At 41.5% G+C, this 18,390-nt stretch overlaps 3 protein-coding genes across 10 annotated transcripts; 1 reads left to right on the forward strand and 2 right to left on the reverse strand.

Moving 5' to 3' along the window:
- The first annotated feature begins 154 nt into the window (after window positions 1–154).
- On the forward strand, window positions 155–2,333 carry LOC112292840 (uncharacterized). The gene is made up of 4 exons (XM_024541725.3): window positions 155–512; window positions 759–1,077; window positions 1,345–1,540; window positions 1,698–2,333. Exons 2-4 carry the CDS (start codon window positions 778–780, stop codon window positions 1,901–1,903), a joined length of 702 nt encoding a protein of 233 aa, XP_024397493.1. The 5' UTR covers window positions 155–512; window positions 759–777; the 3' UTR covers window positions 1,904–2,333.
- A 4,573-nt stretch (window positions 2,334–6,906) lies between these two features.
- LOC112278812 (uncharacterized) lies at window positions 6,907–11,481 on the reverse strand. 3 transcript variants are annotated; one of them, XM_024512608.3, is made up of 6 exons: window positions 10,659–11,131; window positions 10,406–10,487; window positions 9,302–10,078; window positions 8,837–9,094; window positions 8,061–8,370; window positions 6,907–7,894 (listed from the first exon to the last, which is right to left on the reverse strand). In XM_024512608.3, exons 3-6 carry the CDS (start codon window positions 9,848–9,850, stop codon window positions 7,290–7,292), a joined length of 1,722 nt encoding a protein of 573 aa, XP_024368376.1. In that variant the 5' UTR covers window positions 9,851–10,078; window positions 10,406–10,487; window positions 10,659–11,131; the 3' UTR covers window positions 6,907–7,289. The 3 variants fall into 3 exon arrangements, with proteins under 3 accessions (XP_024368376.1, XP_090102698.1, XP_090102692.1); XM_090246572.1 differs by lacking the exons at window positions 10,406–10,487; window positions 10,659–11,131 and adding an exon at window positions 11,148–11,481; XM_090246566.1 differs by lacking the exon at window positions 10,406–10,487.
- Window positions 11,482–11,624: 143 nt separating this feature from the next.
- LOC112278811 (DEAD-box ATP-dependent RNA helicase 24) lies at window positions 11,625–17,844 on the reverse strand. 6 transcript variants are annotated; one of them, XM_073539838.2, is made up of 10 exons: window positions 17,625–17,841; window positions 16,819–17,223; window positions 15,848–16,175; window positions 14,810–15,552; window positions 14,330–14,591; window positions 14,106–14,197; window positions 13,707–13,782; window positions 13,242–13,610; window positions 12,440–12,797; window positions 11,625–12,055 (listed from the first exon to the last, which is right to left on the reverse strand). In XM_073539838.2, the coding sequence occupies exons 1-10, from the start codon at window positions 17,688–17,690 to the stop codon at window positions 12,010–12,012; spliced, it is 2,745 nt and encodes a 914-aa protein (XP_073395939.1). In that variant the 5' UTR covers window positions 17,691–17,841; the 3' UTR covers window positions 11,625–12,009. The 6 variants fall into 6 exon arrangements, 5 of the variants coding, with proteins under 5 accessions (XP_073395939.1, XP_090102683.1, XP_073395929.1 ...); XM_090246557.1 differs by having other exon boundaries at window positions 17,566–17,833; XR_016500259.1 differs by having other exon boundaries at window positions 13,342–13,610; window positions 14,106–14,591; window positions 17,625–17,844.
- Between the last annotated feature and the right edge of the window lie 546 nt (window positions 17,845–18,390).

Consider the following 18,390-nt stretch of genomic DNA (forward strand, 5'->3'; position numbering starts at 1 on the left):
TCTGGGATTGATACCCTGATTTCGGAACCTAACAGGTGACGAATTGATTTCTGGGTTTCGACGAATATTTTACAACCGGGACCATCCTCTTCCTGACTTCCAGACGCCAGTGACGAAGGTGGTGCATGGCCACTTGGCGATAGTACACAGTGGCCATGACATTTGTCGCTTTGCTTCCTCGTCTAGCCGATTACTCAAACAAAAACCGCGGGGGCTCGTGAATTGTTTCCAACATTTAAGTTATCATGAATATGCGAGAGACATACTTTAGTTCTGTGCATCTTTGGTCGCGCCTGTGATTTCCTACTTTTGGGTTGAATTTTCTGTTGATGGTTTCATAAGTTGTAACATTGTTGTTTTGGGACAAAGATTGACCTCAGATGAGTTTGCTGCTACCGCTACCGGATCTGCGTGTGTGTTGAAACCCTTTCCGTGTGAAGCTCCATCGACAATTTCCTACCTGGGAGAATAGGTTAAGAAGTTTGTTGAATTTGAATAATCGCAGATCGTAGGTAAGGCGTGCATCTTGTTGTGGGAGATTATTCACACAATTCTTTTGATTTGTCATAGTATAGTAAAGGCTTTCACAAGGTTCTAACACACATCACCATACTTTTAGAGTCGATCGTTGAGGGTTTAGTTTTGGGGTAAATTGATCACGACGATCCGTTCCTCAAGTTAGGGCAGAACCTCCAGCACCCCATCCCATTCTGTGGACGAAAGCCTAGAGTAATGACAACAAAATTATCGGTGTGCAGACAGGAGAAAGTTCACAGCATGAAGCTACTCCATGCACCGCAAACTGGGCACATGTTCAGCGTTGTGGCAGGCCCCAAAAACACTCACTTCTCACAAAAGGGGAAAGTTAGCGTTGCGGATTTCGGCGCAAGATGGGTTCCAGCTGCAGCTCCGTTTGGGGATGCCAGTTGCTCGCTTCATGGGACGCCGAGTGCTAGCAAATTTCTTGGTTCTGTCAGTGCCATTAGAATTTGGGGTTTGAAGAGTGAGAATAGAGCTGGACAGAATGGCGCACGTTACGCATGGGCCAAACCCGAAGGATCCTCTGAAAAATCTGAGGCATGAACTTCTCCACCATTTTCATATGTTGTTGTCGTTTAGCTATCTCGTTGTTTAAGTTGGAAGAAGTGATTCCTGGTTAACTCTCAAGTGCCGGCTAACGTAATGAGAAGTTCAGACCCTAAGACATTTGTGACAGGCTGTGACAAAAATGTGAATGCACGGTTACGTATACATCGTCATGAGAATGCACTGAAGGTGACGATGTGGCAGCTGGAGCAAGGATTTTGTTAGGATGAGCTTAACTTTTGCTGTTTCTGGCTTCAGTATGTCCAGAACACGAAGGCGGAATCAGCCTCAAACCTAGACGACTCCCAGGAGCCATTCCGAGACGCCGTAGAGTCAGGGCAATCGATCGGGGAAGCAACAACCCAGTTGCAATTTGAAGCAAAGGAGGAGAAGGAGGCAGGTGAAGCTATCCGCGACAAGAGTGAGGAACTTTTCAAGCAGTCGACAACCAACGGTAAGCAATCAGTGCACGCAATCAGCCACCCGGTCGATAAGTTCTACTCGGAAAACATCCGCCCAAACCAGTTCCGTCACAGAAACGCATCAAGTTTGTAGGGGTTAATGCGTGTGTCAGCTACTGTTGTTTCATTGCATTACGTGCGCACTTGCAGGCAACTCCGAGGTGGGCAAGTGCAAGTCTCCGGAGCATCAAGATCCAAAGGCCGAAGTCTCCAGTGAAATATGGGCCGAGAAAGACCCGAATGAGGAGAACGCCACCTCGCACTCCTTCCTCGACGATGAGAAGAAAGTGGACTTTCATGGTGAAGAAGATAAGTCGGTTCTGGGCATCGGTGGGGAGAGAGTGGAGAGTTCCTGAATTGCCGAATCTACTACAACTCCGCTAAACAGCTCACCAACCCATCGGCGGACCCAGCGGCCGTGCTCGTTGTCACCGCCGCGCCTTACCGCGCGGCCGCGGTAGGGTCGGGAACGTGGGCTGTTCCCAATGGAACCGTATGGAGACTCCGGGTGAGAACTCAGGGTGAGAACTCAGGGTGAGAACTTAGGCATGGCCCGCAAAAAGGGGATGAGAGACCGGTCTCAGGATTTGGTGCAATGGGGTTGCTGGTTAGTTGAACAAGGTTTGAATGGAATTAGAGGGCTCTTGATGATAATATAGGGGGGAATAATGGACTCAGTCAAGGGGGGTGGGGGTTGCAAATGTTGATACAGCTTTGGCAAAGTCACAGCAGTACAGGCACAAACCCTTGATTTTGATACCTGTTATATGAATGTTTTCATCACAACTCTGCTCCTTTCTTCTTTTTTAATTATGAATGAATGCTGTCTAATCAGAAATTAATGAAATAGTAAAAATAAAAGCCTCCCGATGTCTGGATTTTGAGAGTGATGAGAGTAAATATTTTTTATGATTGACAGCCAAATTAATAGTCACTATGCACCTTTTATCTTTTGAATTGTTTTTATTTGCAGAATGTTTGAGTTTTTAAACACGTTTATATCCATTCCTATGGCCAAGATGTTTGATTGTATTTACTTGGTGATTTTTAATGTTACCAATAAGTATTAGCAGTCTTCAAACTTTCAAGCTGTTTTTGAATCAAAATTTTAATCAAACTCAGTAGATAAAAATCAATAGTGTGCAATTAAAAGTATATGCCTCTAGAGATCTGGTCCACTGAATATTTTTTATTAGATTTCAAGTGGAAACGTGACAACACCCAAAAGGAAATTTGGCAAAATAAATTAGTAATTTAAAAACTAGGTCTCAACAACAAATAAATGAATCATAAATATTGCATTCAACCCTAAGAAGTATTGCACTTCTATGCAATAATACTTCAATACTCCATTTTTGGGTTTAAAAGATTCAAATGATTAATTATCTTTATTTTTATATTATAATTTAAATTATTTTTTTTACATCTACAAAGGTATTATTATAATTTTCATCAACATATTTGCATATTTGTTTATAAAATATAAATTTAGGGAGTTGTTAAACCTACACCTCCTTTCCAACTCATGATTTGTTTTTATACAAGTTCTATGTCTCCCACCCTGTTTCCATCTTCCATCTCCATTCTCATATCCCAACTCCATTGTTTTCCCCTCTTCCTTTGGTCATAGCACTACCAAGAATTAATGGTATGCATATGTATGTTTAAGTATATGTAACTATACATTTTTTAATTTGGATATTTGATTTACTCATAATTTACCTTAATGAGTAATAAGTTCTTATTTATTTATTTATTTAAATTATTTAGATGTTTTAACCAAAGATAACATTTTAACCACACAAAATTCAAGTAGAGATAATGTGTATGGTTTTGAATGGAACATCAAGTAAAAACCATGCAAATGGTTTTAAACAATCTAATGGTACTAGAGTAAAGACCATGTGAATGGTCTTGAAAGAACAACCATAGCCAAGTAAAGACCATGTATGTGATCTTGAAAGATGCAATTGAATCTCAAATTCATTAAACTTCAATGAATTAATCTTTTCTCCTTTCCTTTGAATTTGTTGTTGCACTTGCCTTGGTATTATTATTAATTCTGACTACTACTAAATAAAATACACATACATAATAAATAAATAAATAAATAAAACCAAGTAAACATCATGTAAATGATCTTGAATTACTCAAGGTGGATTAAATAAGATTAATTAATATTGGTAATCATTGCTTGGAAGGCATTATGTTAAATTGAACTACAAACACCAACATTTAAGTTAACTTAGCAATTGCACAATTGGGAGTGTTTCTATTCTACCTCTTGAACCTGTTGTACAACATTTGTTCCATATAGTGGTGGAAGTTGGGCTCACATGGGGCCCTTATGCATCTTACTTATTCCAAGAGAATCAACTCTAGGAAGGATCACAACTCAAAGCTCCATTAGATCTTCTTTTACTACAAATAACATTACTTTTCTCATTTGTAAGTCCTTTCCATAAATTGTAGCACACAAGTACATCTGATGTTCTTACATCTATCCTTAGTTCTTGGGCTACTATAATGGTTCTTATCGTACCATTCCCTTCTGTGATGACTTGATTGTTATCCTAATTATGCTTAACCTTGGCATCTTGTAGCCATGGTCTACCAAGCAATAGAAAGTATTGTGATTTCAACTAGGCATAGGAAGTCCCAACTTCTTAACCTTTGTTTTGGTTGTAAGATTGACATTAGATCCTTCATCTAAGAGTATATCATCTGCTAGGATTTTTAGTTGATATAATTGGCATATGTCTGTCTATTGCCACTTTGGTCATCAATGGATCTTTGTGCAAATTTGTCACTCTTAAGGCCATCAAACTACCAGTCTCTAAGTATTTTTTGATGTGATCATATACTCTGGAGGTGATGTGCATAAGTTTTGCTAATGTTAGAGTTAACTTTGATGAAAACAACTGAGTACCTATTTTTTCCTATATAATCTCTTTGCTGCCAATTCTAGGAGCAACTGATTCTTCTATATTCTTATCTTTGTTACCTAACTACTCTACTTGTAGAAGGAGTGCTTCTAAGTTCCATTCAAATGTTAAGGTGGTTGATGTTAGTTGACTTCTTTTTTCACTTGCTTGAAGTTGTTGTACGAACTATATCATGTCATTTGTGTGCTTTTTCTCTTTCTTCGAATTGTTCTTGGACTTTTCTTTGCTAATTTCCTTGTCAACATCAATCTATGATGGTAGTGGATTACTAGTCTTGCTTCTAGTGCTTATTGATACATCATCCAATTCTTAAATTACTGCTCCAACATATACCTCTTCTAATTCCATTGTGCATGTCAATGTCGATTTCTCCTATGCATCTTTTTTTTTAAGCAATCATCTGTTTAAATTCCTTATCATGCACCATGGGGCATTGATATGCCACTTGTTCTAATGATTTGCACAGAAAGCAGGAAAACCAAGGCTTCTGTCCTTCTTTTGCTGACTCCATGTGTTCAACTAGGATTCTATGGAGTAAGCCTGCAACAGCTAATTGTAGATGGGGTAATAACCTTGCTCTGAAATTGCTTAGCAAGATTTTCTTTTTTGTAGCTGGTTCTCTAAAATTCCTAAATAGCTTGTTCATCCTTGAATAAAAATCTTCTATTTTCTCATTTTGTTTTTGTTTATGATCTCTGAAGGATATATAAGTCGGTTTGTCATTTTGGATTGTGGTAAACCTCTTACAAAAATCCTTGAGCACCTCACTTAACATGCAATGCAGATGGTCAGTCAAATAATCATCATATCAATCAGATTATTATTATTTTTTTTTTTTTCTCAAAGTATATCCAAATAGGATTAAATTATCTTCTTCATTTGTCTCTCTGTTTAATTTCAAAGCACTCTGGAAAATGTGGACATGAGCTACATGATCCATACCTTCTTTGTATATCTCATATGCAATGTGTTTACACTGTTGTGTCCAAGATTCAACCGATACATATACCAATTCTACCCTTGTTGCTTCTGCAATCCATGCTTGTGTTTATTGAAATTCCTGTTGAAGTCTTGATAGTCCCTCATTCTGCTTATGAAGTATTCTTCATGGTCTCTTGCTTCTTGTTCTAGTTTGAGAGTAAAGTTTGCTGTGTGATGTCAGTTGTGTGCTTGTTCTTCATAGTGGGGTGAGTAATATACTTGTCTATCAGATGATTGTTGTCTTGCTGGTTTGGTACTCCATAGCTCTCGCTCTGACCTTGGGATTGATATTGGTTTGTGCTTATATATATATATATATATATATGTATATATATATGCACTAAGTTAATACTGTTAATATCTTAAATATGTAACTTAGATTGTATAATCTATTGATTTTTTAGACTTTAAAAAATAAAAATAAAAGGTTGAATAGTAATAAAGAATTGGATTATTGTGGTTATTTCTTAATAATATATTTTTCATTATGGCCAAAGCATCAACCAGTGTATGTTTTATTTTATTTTTATTTATTGTGTCACTTCTTTATATCAAATGCTATCCATGATTTTATGTTTTCATTGCAATAAAAAGATTATATATCTAACATTATTTTTTCAAAATCTCAACTATATCATATAAGGTTAACAAAATAAATAAATAAAATCTCAGTTCTACTGATGTAATATATTGATTTTAATCAAAATAATTTTGGAATCAGTATGTACTTAAAAAATCTCTATTATGCACAGGCCTTTGAAGTGAAGCATTTAGTGATTTTTTTTTTCAAAATCCCAGAATATTTATATTTACACATACCAAAATGCAATAGTAATTTTTAAATTATTAAAAATTAATTAATGTAAAAAAGTAATCACATAGAGATTACAAAACATTTAATTATCCATGATAAAGTTAATAAACTTCAAACAATTACTTAAAATGAAAGATTCTAATTGAATAAATAATGACAGTGGAACAAAAGAACTTCTACTTTATATTGCACAAGTCATTGTTGACTTCTATTCAAAAACATAAAAATAAAAATGCATAGTTACATATACTTAAACATACATACATATACCATTAATTTTTGGCAGTGCTATGACCAAAGGGAAAGAGGAAAACAATGGGGTTGGGGTATGGGAATGGAGATGGGGGATGGGAACAGGGTGGGGGACATGGAACTTGTACAAAAGCAAATCATGAGTTGGGAAGGGGGTGTAGCTTTAACAACTCCCTAAATTTATTTCTTAATATATTTATATAAAAATATAATTCCAAATTTAATATGACATAGAACATAAAGCCCTAATTTTTCAAATCTTATAATGGAACATTGAAACATTTGAATCATTCTATAAAGCTTCAATAAAAATTCAATAAAACTACTCATCCCACATTGGTCATGTGCATGATTCAACAATCATTCATACTTTTAAAATCAAAATTCAATCTGCCAATTTAGTTTGTTTCAACAAATGAACACAACAAAATGAGTACTTTAAGGTTCAGAAATCCTAACACATAAACTGGTTCCCAAAAAATAGATTCAGCCCAGAAAAAAGAAAGGCCTGTTACAGTATTTGCAATGAGATCCACATTGTATCAGTTCAAGTTTATTATCAGAACTATGTCAGAATTAACGCATTAGTGATCCTTTCTATTCAATCAGCAAACTACAAACGTTCAAACTATCCACAGCCCTTGAATTCTTGCAACAGGTCATCGATGACAAATTGCAGAAATGCAGCAGGTGCATTGGTAATGACAGAAAATAGTAATAATAATAATACTACTAATAAATAAGAAACTGCTACAACTTGCGGATACAATGTCCAAACTTCTCAATGACTGTCACCCACTTCGGCTCAGCTGAGAATGTGGACTGTTTTGGAGGTTTCGCCTCAGGAGATCTGGTGTCTCTCAAGCCAGGAACAAGGGGTGACTGGAAGCTATCCAAGGAAATGGAGCGTTCAAGAGGCAAACCTTGGCTTCTCCTGCTCACTGGACGCAATCCATTTCTGCCTTCCACCCAGCTTGAGCTCGAGGATAGTCTCTCCTTGTGGTGTATTTCTTTGCCCTTGATGTAAATCTCACAGGGGGGAGGTTGACTTTTAGGACTGATCTCCTCTTCAATGTCCGAGGTGGTTTTCTTTGGCACTTGCAGTGACAAGAGCTGCTCGTGTTGTTGAAGTTTGTTCAGTGGGCACTCGACACAACCCCCTTCAGGGGCATGCATTGGTGACTGCGTACTGTGCAGCAGATCGTGGCCTTCCAGAATTGATGCTTTGGCATGGAGACAATTGCAGTGTTGTCCTCCGGTTGTATATGGCGAGCTGAACGTTGGTGCACCCTCACTGTTTAGGTTAAGGTTTAGCATTGGCAATGCTGAAGCCCGGGGGTAGCTTGGTCCGTTAACTGAAGCAAGATCACCAACAGAATTGTACAGAGTGGTTAATACTGGCTCAAGCTTGCGTCATTCTTGTTGCTGCTTTGGGTAGCACCGCTGAAAACCTAGGTTGCAATGAAAACAGGTGACATTGGAACCGTAAAGTATACAAGATTTGGACTGCTAAATTTGCACCTTCTTGACTGCTCTGTGAAAGACATTGCCTCCAATTGTACTGAGCTTGAAAATCAGCGTAGTTCCTGTGTGCCCCGAATGTTGGTCTTGGAGGGATGGATTCCTCTCTCGCAGGTTTAAGGGGGTCGCTGGAACGCTTTAAGATGGAATGTGGTGGAGGAACGGGCATCTTCTTCTCGAACTGTTCTACGACAAGCTCTAATAGATCTGGTGGAGTGGAAGCATTGGAAGGTACGAAACCATGACCAGGTCTCTCGTAATTCAATCGTGGGTCTCTGGGTGCAGGGCTTGTGTATTGAGTTTGACGCATCTGCAAGCAGCAAGGAATAGAAAACCTTGAATCGTGTTGTTAACTACATGCCCACATACGACCTGTTAAAAATAAGTTCATATCCAGCCAAAATACGTGAATAGTAAAAATACCTAATGCACTAAACATGTAAGCAATTGTAGCTTAACCACTACAGCATTCAGAAGCAACGGGAGGTCGCAGGAACTGTATTCAACCCTTTCGCAAGTATCTATGTTCACATCAGGTGATTCTAACTAAGAGAAGCAAACAATTTGTGCAATTGTAACTTGAGATAAAATACTTTCAAGTGATATTATAAAATGTGGAGGTTGAAATCCAACAGCTCGTCTTGCATGATCTTTCACAGTCCATTACAAAACTCCTCCAAGAGATTTGCAATGTTTAAAAATGCGGTGGGAAAGAGTCAAAAAATCCATGCCAAACGAAAATGGACACGTCAAAGCAATGGTTGGGATGCTCGGACCTGCGGAGTACTGGTCAAAGAACCGGCAGGTGAGATGCGCTGATAGAGGTGCCGGTGGGACAAATGCGCCGGCCTCACGCACTGCACACGAGCCTTGATCTCGGACTCAGCTGCACTAGGAGAATCACGAGGTGATGAGGAGGGCGTTGGGCAATCCAACCGCGCCAAGTGGGTCGGCAATAATTCTACCGGAACATTCACCAATGTGTCTGCCGCTCCGATCCAAACTTTGATGTTGGTGGATGACGTGCGCCTCACCTAGCCAACAGACAGGCAATTGTGAAATTACTCACAGGAACATAACAGAGATTCAAAAACCAGTATGCAAAAATACATGCGCTTCTGGTGCATAAATATGAATTAATCTCTATAGCATATTTTCTAAGTCGTGGAGGATCGAGCTGCTAAGAGATGAATAACCAAAAATCAGAGAGAATGTCTGTAAAATATAAATGGGGTTTGCACCTGTCCAACGAGCCATTTGGTTTGATTACAGCGGACCAAAACATTTTCACCAGAACTAAAAAATGGTGAAGCAGGGGATCTGTTGCAAAAATTTCTGTTGTTGCTGCACTCAGCGTTGCAATCACCAAAGCCATGGCTTGAGAAATTACTTCCAGAGCTAAATTGTGAAACAGGGGACCTGTAGCACAAATTCCTACCGCACTGGGCATTGCAGTCACCGAAACCATGGCCTGGATGATTGCTTCCAGGGCTAAATTGAGCACACATCGGCGCCTGGTCGATGGAATCTTGGACACAGGACCGGGGTGTTGTTTTCATGGGTGCTACTTTCATGGGGGGGCTCAACATTATGCCCTCGCTAGGGCTTTGAGGGGAGATGGGAAAATCGTAAATTCCTCGAGGAGACTGCGCACTGGCCGCTCCCCCTCGCCTCCTTAAAGTTGCCGGCTCAGTGTAGGGTATCTCCAGCTTCGGTCGAGGAAACCATTGGCAAGTGTTTGCAAAAGAATGTCCCTGCATCACTGCTCTCTCCCACTCAGAATCGTCCATCACTCTCTTCCCCTTTCCACTCACTGAATATCTCGCTTCTGTGAAGATTTCTCAGATCTTATGTATGGTCCAGCTCTGATCTCGTTATGGTGCCTCTCCGTGCCCGCCAGTTGTGAATGCACTGTTTCCTCCGCAACTTGAAAGCTTCTCTTTGTAAGCTCCCAGTTGCAAAACCAATTTTGGAACTCCGTCTCTTGTCCTGGACCATTTCGGCTCCAAAAATGTGCTCTGCGAGTGACCAGAGTTACGACTTAAAAATCCTTCAAGTCAGCACTGAGACCAAAAACACTTTAGCATGCATGGTTGGAGTTACTCAGCACATCTCGTTATTCTTCTTGAAAAAGAACACGCTTCTATCTTGATAATGATAGAAACTAGCAATCCAACTTATTCTCGGAATTGAGAATGCGACATAGATCCCTCAGACTGCGAGTTTGATTCCGCGAGGAGATAAAGGGAAATCAATCAAACAGCACCTCATACGGCACAACGCCTAACAGTGCACCTTGCAAACATACGAGCAACTTAGGCCAGGATGCCAGGAACCAAGAATACCTGCTGGTCACAGTCGACCATGAACAAGGAATCCCAAGAGACAGTGGTTCACAGAATGGCCAGACCCATCGCACTCCTAAACCTGTTGAAGTACGTATTCTTCGACTGAATTATGGCACAAAGACGTGCGGAGAGAACACACGGCCAAACAACACTTCATACAAATGCTTGAAGCGAGCGCCTCATGATTTGCAAACACAAATTCAGCGCAGCGAAGCGAAAAAAACTACAACAAAAAACTGGAATATCATACCTTATTCCAACTTCCCCAAGAGGCATGACGCTATGAGGGGACTCTGAACTTGAAACAATCTCCCCAGACCATCTGCACTACCACTGAGCGTATACTGCGATTACAACCGCCCACCACCCAGCTCTTGTGATTTTACAAACAACCCTCGAAAGGACTCTACAAATGCACTCCGTTGGAGCATCGCACACCAATGCTCCAAGTCGCTGAGAGTCGTTGGAGCATCGCGAAGTCCCTTTCCCGTCAACATATTCCCCAAACAGACCACGTAAAATTGTGATCCATGTTCAAGCAATCACGCGGATGAAGAGAAGCATGAGCTGCTAGTGAAATGCAATTCATAGTTGTGGGCTTCGACCTCCCATCTTAGATACACGGAGCAAGCAAGAGGGGAGGGAGGGGAGAAGGATCAAGCGAGTGCAGCACTGGAATTGGGCAGAAGAACAGAGAGGGGGAGAAAGTGTTCAGGAGGATGGAGTTGAGATAACTAACCCAACAGTCAGACCAGCTGATCGAACCACCATCCCCACCGGTTACTCTCCAAGCCTCCGCCCTCCCCTCCCCCTGCTATTTCTTCCGATCTGAATTCCAAGACTAAGAACGACGTTTTACATTCTCCACTGCTAACCCCCTGGGCTACGCTAAAGATGTTAACTAGAACCAATTATGCTGCTTACCAATCCAAACGAGTATTTCAAAAATAGGTGTGCAGAAATTGAGGGGAGGTGGGTCTTCAGAGTCACCGGATTCGTGACCGTCTCGAGCCATTGCAAAATGCACGCCTGATATTTACTGCAATTGTCATATTTCGTTGTATGTCCAGTAACGGTGAACGTAGAAATCACACTTGTTGTACCAGACTATTGAATTGTAAGGTATGCAACCGTATGACGGTTCGTTAAACAACCAACCATGCAACATTTTCCCGCTCAATGAAAGTAGCCGAACTTGGAGCCTGTCCAGATGATGTTCAGGGTCTAAGTAACCGTGGTCGTATTATTATACAAATAAAAATTTGACGGAGGCTCTCATGGCAACTTCCTCTACACTAAAAACTCTCTAGCAGCTGCAGATCACAAGTCAGTGATCATAGAGGTCTCCTTCAAGGTCAAGCATAAGTAGAGAGACAGTAATTACATTTCTGAACTCTAGATTCACCAGAGCTAAACCCTTCACAAAACATTTAAACCTTGACCAGAGAGGAAGAAACTTGTGCAGGAGCCATCGAAGCATGTAGTGGCCATCGTATTAGACATAAATTAGCCGCGCTGCATGCTATACAGATGTCCTCCAACATCCTAACGCTAGCAATAACTTCAAGAAGATCACTTTAGTCCATGAACTAGATCAACCGTTACCGATCCCAACCTGAAGGGCGTCGTCGCTGTCTAGGCCTTTCCCTGCAAAAGCATGTGGAGCAACATAAGTCGACTACCGGACTTCATCTTGATTACAGATATGAAATCGTGAACATGGTGCAAATTCGCAACTATTACGTCTTGCAGAGGGTATGGACGTTCTGCTTCAATATGTTCATTTCGACAGGAGAGTATCTGGTGAAGAACTGCTGTGTAGTCTTCAACTATGTCTTGTAACTGAGAGAAAAGAACTACAGAACGATCATGAGAGGACCAAAAGACATGGTAATACACCAGACATAACTTATGACTGGGTACGCATGTAACAGAATCATGCGTGCTAGTATAGACGATAGAAACTGAGTTGACCCGAAATACATACAAAGCCTGCACAAGCTCACTCGAACAGAAAATAAATTATCATACCTATCAGACTGATGATCTGGTTTCCCGTCTTCAAGACTACTTGCTTCTCGAGGATCCTGTTTACTATTTGTGATCTGATCCTGATCCCTGTCCCACCTTGACCTCTCCCTTTCTCTTCCACCATCTCTATCCACTGCTCTCTCAACTCCTACAGCAGTAGCAGCTGGCGGGACACATCCTGCATTCAAAACTTCCCTAGAATAGGAAGCGTTTAAAGACGGAGGAATCCCACCCGTAGACCCAGTTGAACTTGGAACTTGCCTCCCAACTGCGTTTCCACCCTGGAAATCTCCTAATGTATGAGCAGAAGAGCCTGCCGATGTGAAGCCGGACCCAGATTGAGATCCAAAACCAATACCTGCAACATAAACTTCGGCATGAGAAACGTTCTCGAGGACAACCCTTGGCCTCGCAAAAATCAAATAGAGCTAGCAAGAATAACAAAGAAGGAGAATCAGGAATACACTATGAAAAAAATTTAAATCATCCAATAAAAGATCTTCACGAAAGAAAAAGAAAAAAGAAAAAAGCTACGCATAGAAGCTACCGCAGCTTACAGCGGCTGTTAACAATATTACAGACCTTGACTTGAGTAAATTTCAACAAAATGAGCAGCAAGACAAGGTATAGGAATGGCGCAACTAAAGAGGTAAGCACAAGCGGAAACTGAAATAGATCCTCATGACCTCAAGAAAAGTGCAGGGAAGTCCAACAGAAATGCTTCAAGCTATATCTTTGAAACCAAGACTTCCTCAATATGACCATTAAGACTGTAAAATGACAACTCATGAAGCAAAACCACCTGCAGATACAAAGTTTCCGCGGCCCTTTCCGTTAACTGTTGGTTTGGCACCATAGACAAGCCCTTGTGGAGTATTCGCTTGAGATGGCGTGTAGCTTACAGAGTTGGCTGTATTGGCTGCAACGAAACTGCTCTTGAATCGAGCCATCATTCCTAGTTTAAGAGAATCCACAGCAGTGCCTCGTGTTGGAACCTCTTCTCTCTTGTATTGAACTTTGGGCGTTTTTTCTAGAGGTGCACTGGGTGCGGTACTCGCAGCATCGGCACTGTAGCCAATACCTAAGCCAAAGTCAACACCTCGAACATTCCGCCCTCCACCTCCACCTCGTCCATCTTTCCCCTGTCCTCCACCACGACCTCTACCTTTTCCTGCATGTGCAAAACTCAGGTGAGTGCAAATTCCTGTTCAGACCATGAAAATATGCCTCAGGGCAAGTAGCATCCAAAGAGAGTTTTGAACGTTACCTCTACCACCACCACCACCTCCTCCTCCTCCTCCCCCCTTACGCTGTCCCTCTCGTTGAGCACGGTAACGACCATCCTACCAAACAGCGAAACAAAGGAGCAAGCAAATAAAACTTGAATCATGGACAAATATAAAAAGCTTAATGACGACCCATATAGTGGTATACAAGAGTTATGGAGATTAGGGAGTTCGGGCACAATTTCACGATGACTAAGACAGTGAAATGCTGCAGACAGCAAACAAACCTCACTTGGTTCTTATTTGAAGGCGATCTACAAACTCAAAACCTAGTCCATGTGACAATTTATCTACAGCTCCTGTGTAAGTACAATTGAGCCTGTTTCTTAGCCTGAAATGGACAGCAGTCGAGATGCAACAAATAGAAATTAGTAACAGACCTTCATGGCAAGGTCCTTCAGCTCTGTGGGGACATTCTGTCCTGCCGCAATGAGGCTTGTCACAAGTTCACCAGCAAAACGGGCTTCCTTTCCTGTCACAAGTGTATGAGCCACCCCATCTTTATCACCAGCTCTCCCTGTTCGTCCAATCCGGTGTACATGACTATCCATATCTCTAGCGATATCAACATTCACAACCGTTTTAATAGACTTAATGTCCAAACCTCGAGCTGCTACATCAGTTGCCACAAGAATATGATAAATTCCATTCTTAAAATTCTGCAAAACTTCCATTCTTGTAGCCTGGCTCTTGTCTCCATGAAGAGCAGCGACTTTAAAGCCCTTCTCGGTAATTTTTCCCTCTAGCTCCTCCACTCTCAACTTTGTAGACGCAAATACCAGAACATCTCCATCATCTACGAAATTCTGCAGCCTGTCAATTAACCAAGGAGTTTTCTCGGCGTCGGAAGGCAGAACAGTCACCACCTGAGATTAATGTTCAAGTTTGTAAAAGGTTAAGAGTGCAATCGTAAGCATGGGAACCTGTGGAAATAATAGAAAATCTAGATATAAAACGTAGATTAATCCAATTTCATGACCAAGTTCACCCATCGGATGTTAGCAAATGTGGAGTATGCAAGAAGAAGACATTTTATTGAACAACAGGAAACAGAATAAAAAGTAACATTGGAAAAACCACAGACCTGCGTAATATCTTCATTTGCACTTCCAACTTCACCAACTGTGACCCTGATTGGATCTGTCAGAATCTCACGAGCAAGACGCTCCACTCGCTTTGGCATAGTAGCAGAAAATAGTAACGTTTGGCGATCGGGCCTGATTTGCCCGACAATGGATCGAATCTGAGGTTCAAACCCTAGATCGAACATGCGATCAGCTTCATCAAGCACAACATATGTTGCCTGGCGCATCGTCAACGCTTTCATCTTTATCATGTCTATCAAGCGTCCAGGGGTAGCAACTACTACCTCGCATCCAGCCTTCAACTCTTTGAACTGCTCAAACTTGGACATCCCTCCATAAACACCCGAGACTCTGATACCATACACCTTAGCAAATTTCTTGGCCTCCGAATAAATTTGTTGAGCAAGCTCACGTGTTGGTGCACAAATAACACCAATAGGACCTTCGCCCTTACTAAGATCTGGTTGATCCATAATATGTACCATCATAGGCAGAACAAAGGCTGCGGTCTTTCCTGATCCGGTCTTAGCGATTCCTATCAAGTCTCGACCTGACAATACTATCGGACAAGCCTGGCATTGAATCGCAGTAGGTTTTTCGTAACCCTGTTTTGCCATTGCATTCATCAACGGAGGATCAAAACTTAAGTCTTCAAACGTCTTCACAGGTCTTGAAACGTCAAATCCCGATACCCTAATAGCCAGTGATTTGCGATAGACTGCTACTTCCTCTTCAGTCATACCTGCATCCAGGGAAATATTCATGAAGCAAGAGGAGAAAGTAGGTCGAGTAGGTCGATTGTATCTCGAAATATTTTGAAACCCTATTCTAAAAAATTCTTGGAATATAACATGACAAAACTTTCACGTTACAAATTCCAACATCGTTTCCTGACATTTTTCCGCTTAATCTCATTATTGCAACAGTAACACTAATGAAAAAACAAAGCAAATCTATAAGCAAGGCATGATCAAAGTGAAACCTACAACCTAGTATGTACTCGTGCCTCAGAGGACATAACATCGGAAACAACTCACTTGAAATTGAGGCAGACTCTTCGTAGAAGTCCTTCGAAAATCGATCATAATCCAGGTCACTGTGGTCTAGAGGAGCAAGAGACTCGATCTTCTTTTTGTCTAAGGTCACAATTGCATTGTCATCAAAGTCGTACTCAATCTGTCCATTGTCAACTGCCTTCGCAGCCGCGTACACTTCCTCGTCACTATCATAACCAGCGTGCAAGGCTTCAGCAGCCAATGAGAGGCCTGCGTCCCGTCGAGCCTTGAGAAAACTCTCCATTGGATCATCTTCGTCATCCTCCAACTCTTCGACTATAGCTCTGGGTTTTACAGGTGCTTTCTTCACCTACAAAATTCATATTAAGATCTCATAAATTGTCTTGCTTGTGAGCTGGTGCGTAAAATCGGACATCTACAATTAACTCCCCACACTAGTGTAGTCAAAGTACGTTACTAGACTGAAAGCTGGCATAATGTCTGACCGATACAGGAGCAATCCAGACAATTAGCTGAAATCAACAAGCAAAATGTAAAAAAAGGTACTATGGCAGAATAGCGTCCACATTAAAAGTAAGTATTTCAAAGAGTGGCAAGTTTGCCAATGAATTATCAAAGAGCAAGCACATGCACTTGAAACAAACTAGGGTTATGGGCAACTATGGTTTCGGCAATTGAGCTCTCAAATCCAGTTGCACTAGCGGGCGTATCACTCTATAAATTTTCATTAAACCTCTTGAACATATCCTCACACCCAGTTTGACAATAACCTTTGCTGATGCTCCCATCCAGGTTGGTCAATGCCAAAAGACACACCAATAAGTGTAGCTTGGTTAAATACGCACCATGATCTATGGGTTTAAAGATGAAATTAGAACGTGCTCTAGAAAAACAGCCAACGATAATGTTGGCTTCAAACCCATTGCCGTGTACGTAATGCGATTCAAATGAAGCATAAGTTAGCACAGAAGTATCATCAGACACAATCCAACCTCCTCGCGAATGCCTTCCATGAACGCATCGAGCGGATCGACTTCATCATCATCAGGCACGGCGCCACCTCCTGCATGATTGTCATTGTCATCGTCATCGCTTCCAAACCATGGTTCATCCTGTTTCCCCTTCAGTGGCTTGCCCAATGATCCACTAGCACATTGACTACTTCTAGAGGCATTAGGCAGAGCACGGTCCATGAAATTCTCAGAGTCACGCTCATCGTCCTCGTATCCAATGTTATCTAAATCATGATCCTCCACGTTGTCGGAGCGCCTATTCCGTGAAGGGGATGGTAAATACAGACGCGGCTTGGCAGGTTGCGCCTCAAATTCGAAATTCGTTTTCTTGCTTATGCCAAAACCCTCGAATCCAAACCTCCGCTTCGACATTTTCTTCAAGTTCTGGACACGATTTCCGAGTCCTTCAGAACCGAAAACCTCTCAATAAAACACATTCGCTCAGACTACAATCATACAATTGCCAATGTATCCAACCCCTGATTTATGAAAGAAGGAGAAATTCATCTAGATCAGAGATACTGAGAGTAAAAAATTGACGCAATCCAGAGCTAATCCTTTGCACAGCAAAAGTAGACGCAAGACCTACCCACGTGCATGTCTAATTTCCCCGTCCCTACGAACTCAAAACTCGACAACTACGAAATTAAGCAAATATCCAGAATCGCACTTCGATTGGTGAATTACACCGACACGATAGACGTAGGCCCTCACTGCACCACGCACCAATTATGTCAAAACCCTAATTCCTGATCACAGAGCTGGAATTCCTCCAAGTATTGCACCTCCACGCCTGCAACAATGATAGATCCTCCCGTGGCAGCTAAGTTGTAACATGTCCTTCTCCCCATGCCACGGACGATCGCCGTGAGCGAACACTTGCACGCACTTCGTCAGCGAACAAGCTCCAAAGCTCCAGCTGGATCAGCAACGCCATAGTCCATAGCCCATAGGCCTGCAGCTTGACGTGCCCGTGAGAGTTGTCTCGCTCTGCAAAGCACAATGCAGTAAACGGCGACGACAGCGACGACGACGACCACCAGCGACGTCGAGTTCGTTGGGGAATCGACGTCGACGGAAACCGTTTCTCGTTCATGCTTTCAGCTTCGTCCATCTCGACATCCGTCGTTGCTCGTCTATCCTTTAGATGTGCTTTTCTCGCTTTTAGTTGTGTGAAGCGAAATATGGAAAGATTGAGGCAACAAAGCAAAATATTCCCCTAATTTTATGAATATATCATACAATTATTGATGTGCGTGCAAAAAGAATGAGTTCCAAAGCCAAATTGACCAAAGATGGAAATGATGGTGATGGAGGATGGGTATGACCACATGGTGAAAGGAGGGGAACAAGTTCTGAAGGGAAATATTTTGTGTATATATTTTGTGTGTTTGCATGGCTTCTTTTGTGTTGTTGGATTGCCACAACTTTTTCAATGTGCAAATGTTGTACCTCATGTCCCTTTATTTCTAATATGGGCCCGACATGATTTGGCTTGACATGGAAAACCAATCTCTTGTAGTGATACTACAAATAGATGTTCCCAAAAGT

This window comes from Physcomitrium patens, chromosome 2 (assembly GCF_059467195.1).
Source record: "Physcomitrium patens ecotype Gransden chromosome 2, ASM5946719v1, whole genome shotgun sequence".
Lineage (NCBI taxonomy): Eukaryota > Viridiplantae > Streptophyta > Bryopsida > Funariales > Funariaceae > Physcomitrium > Physcomitrium patens.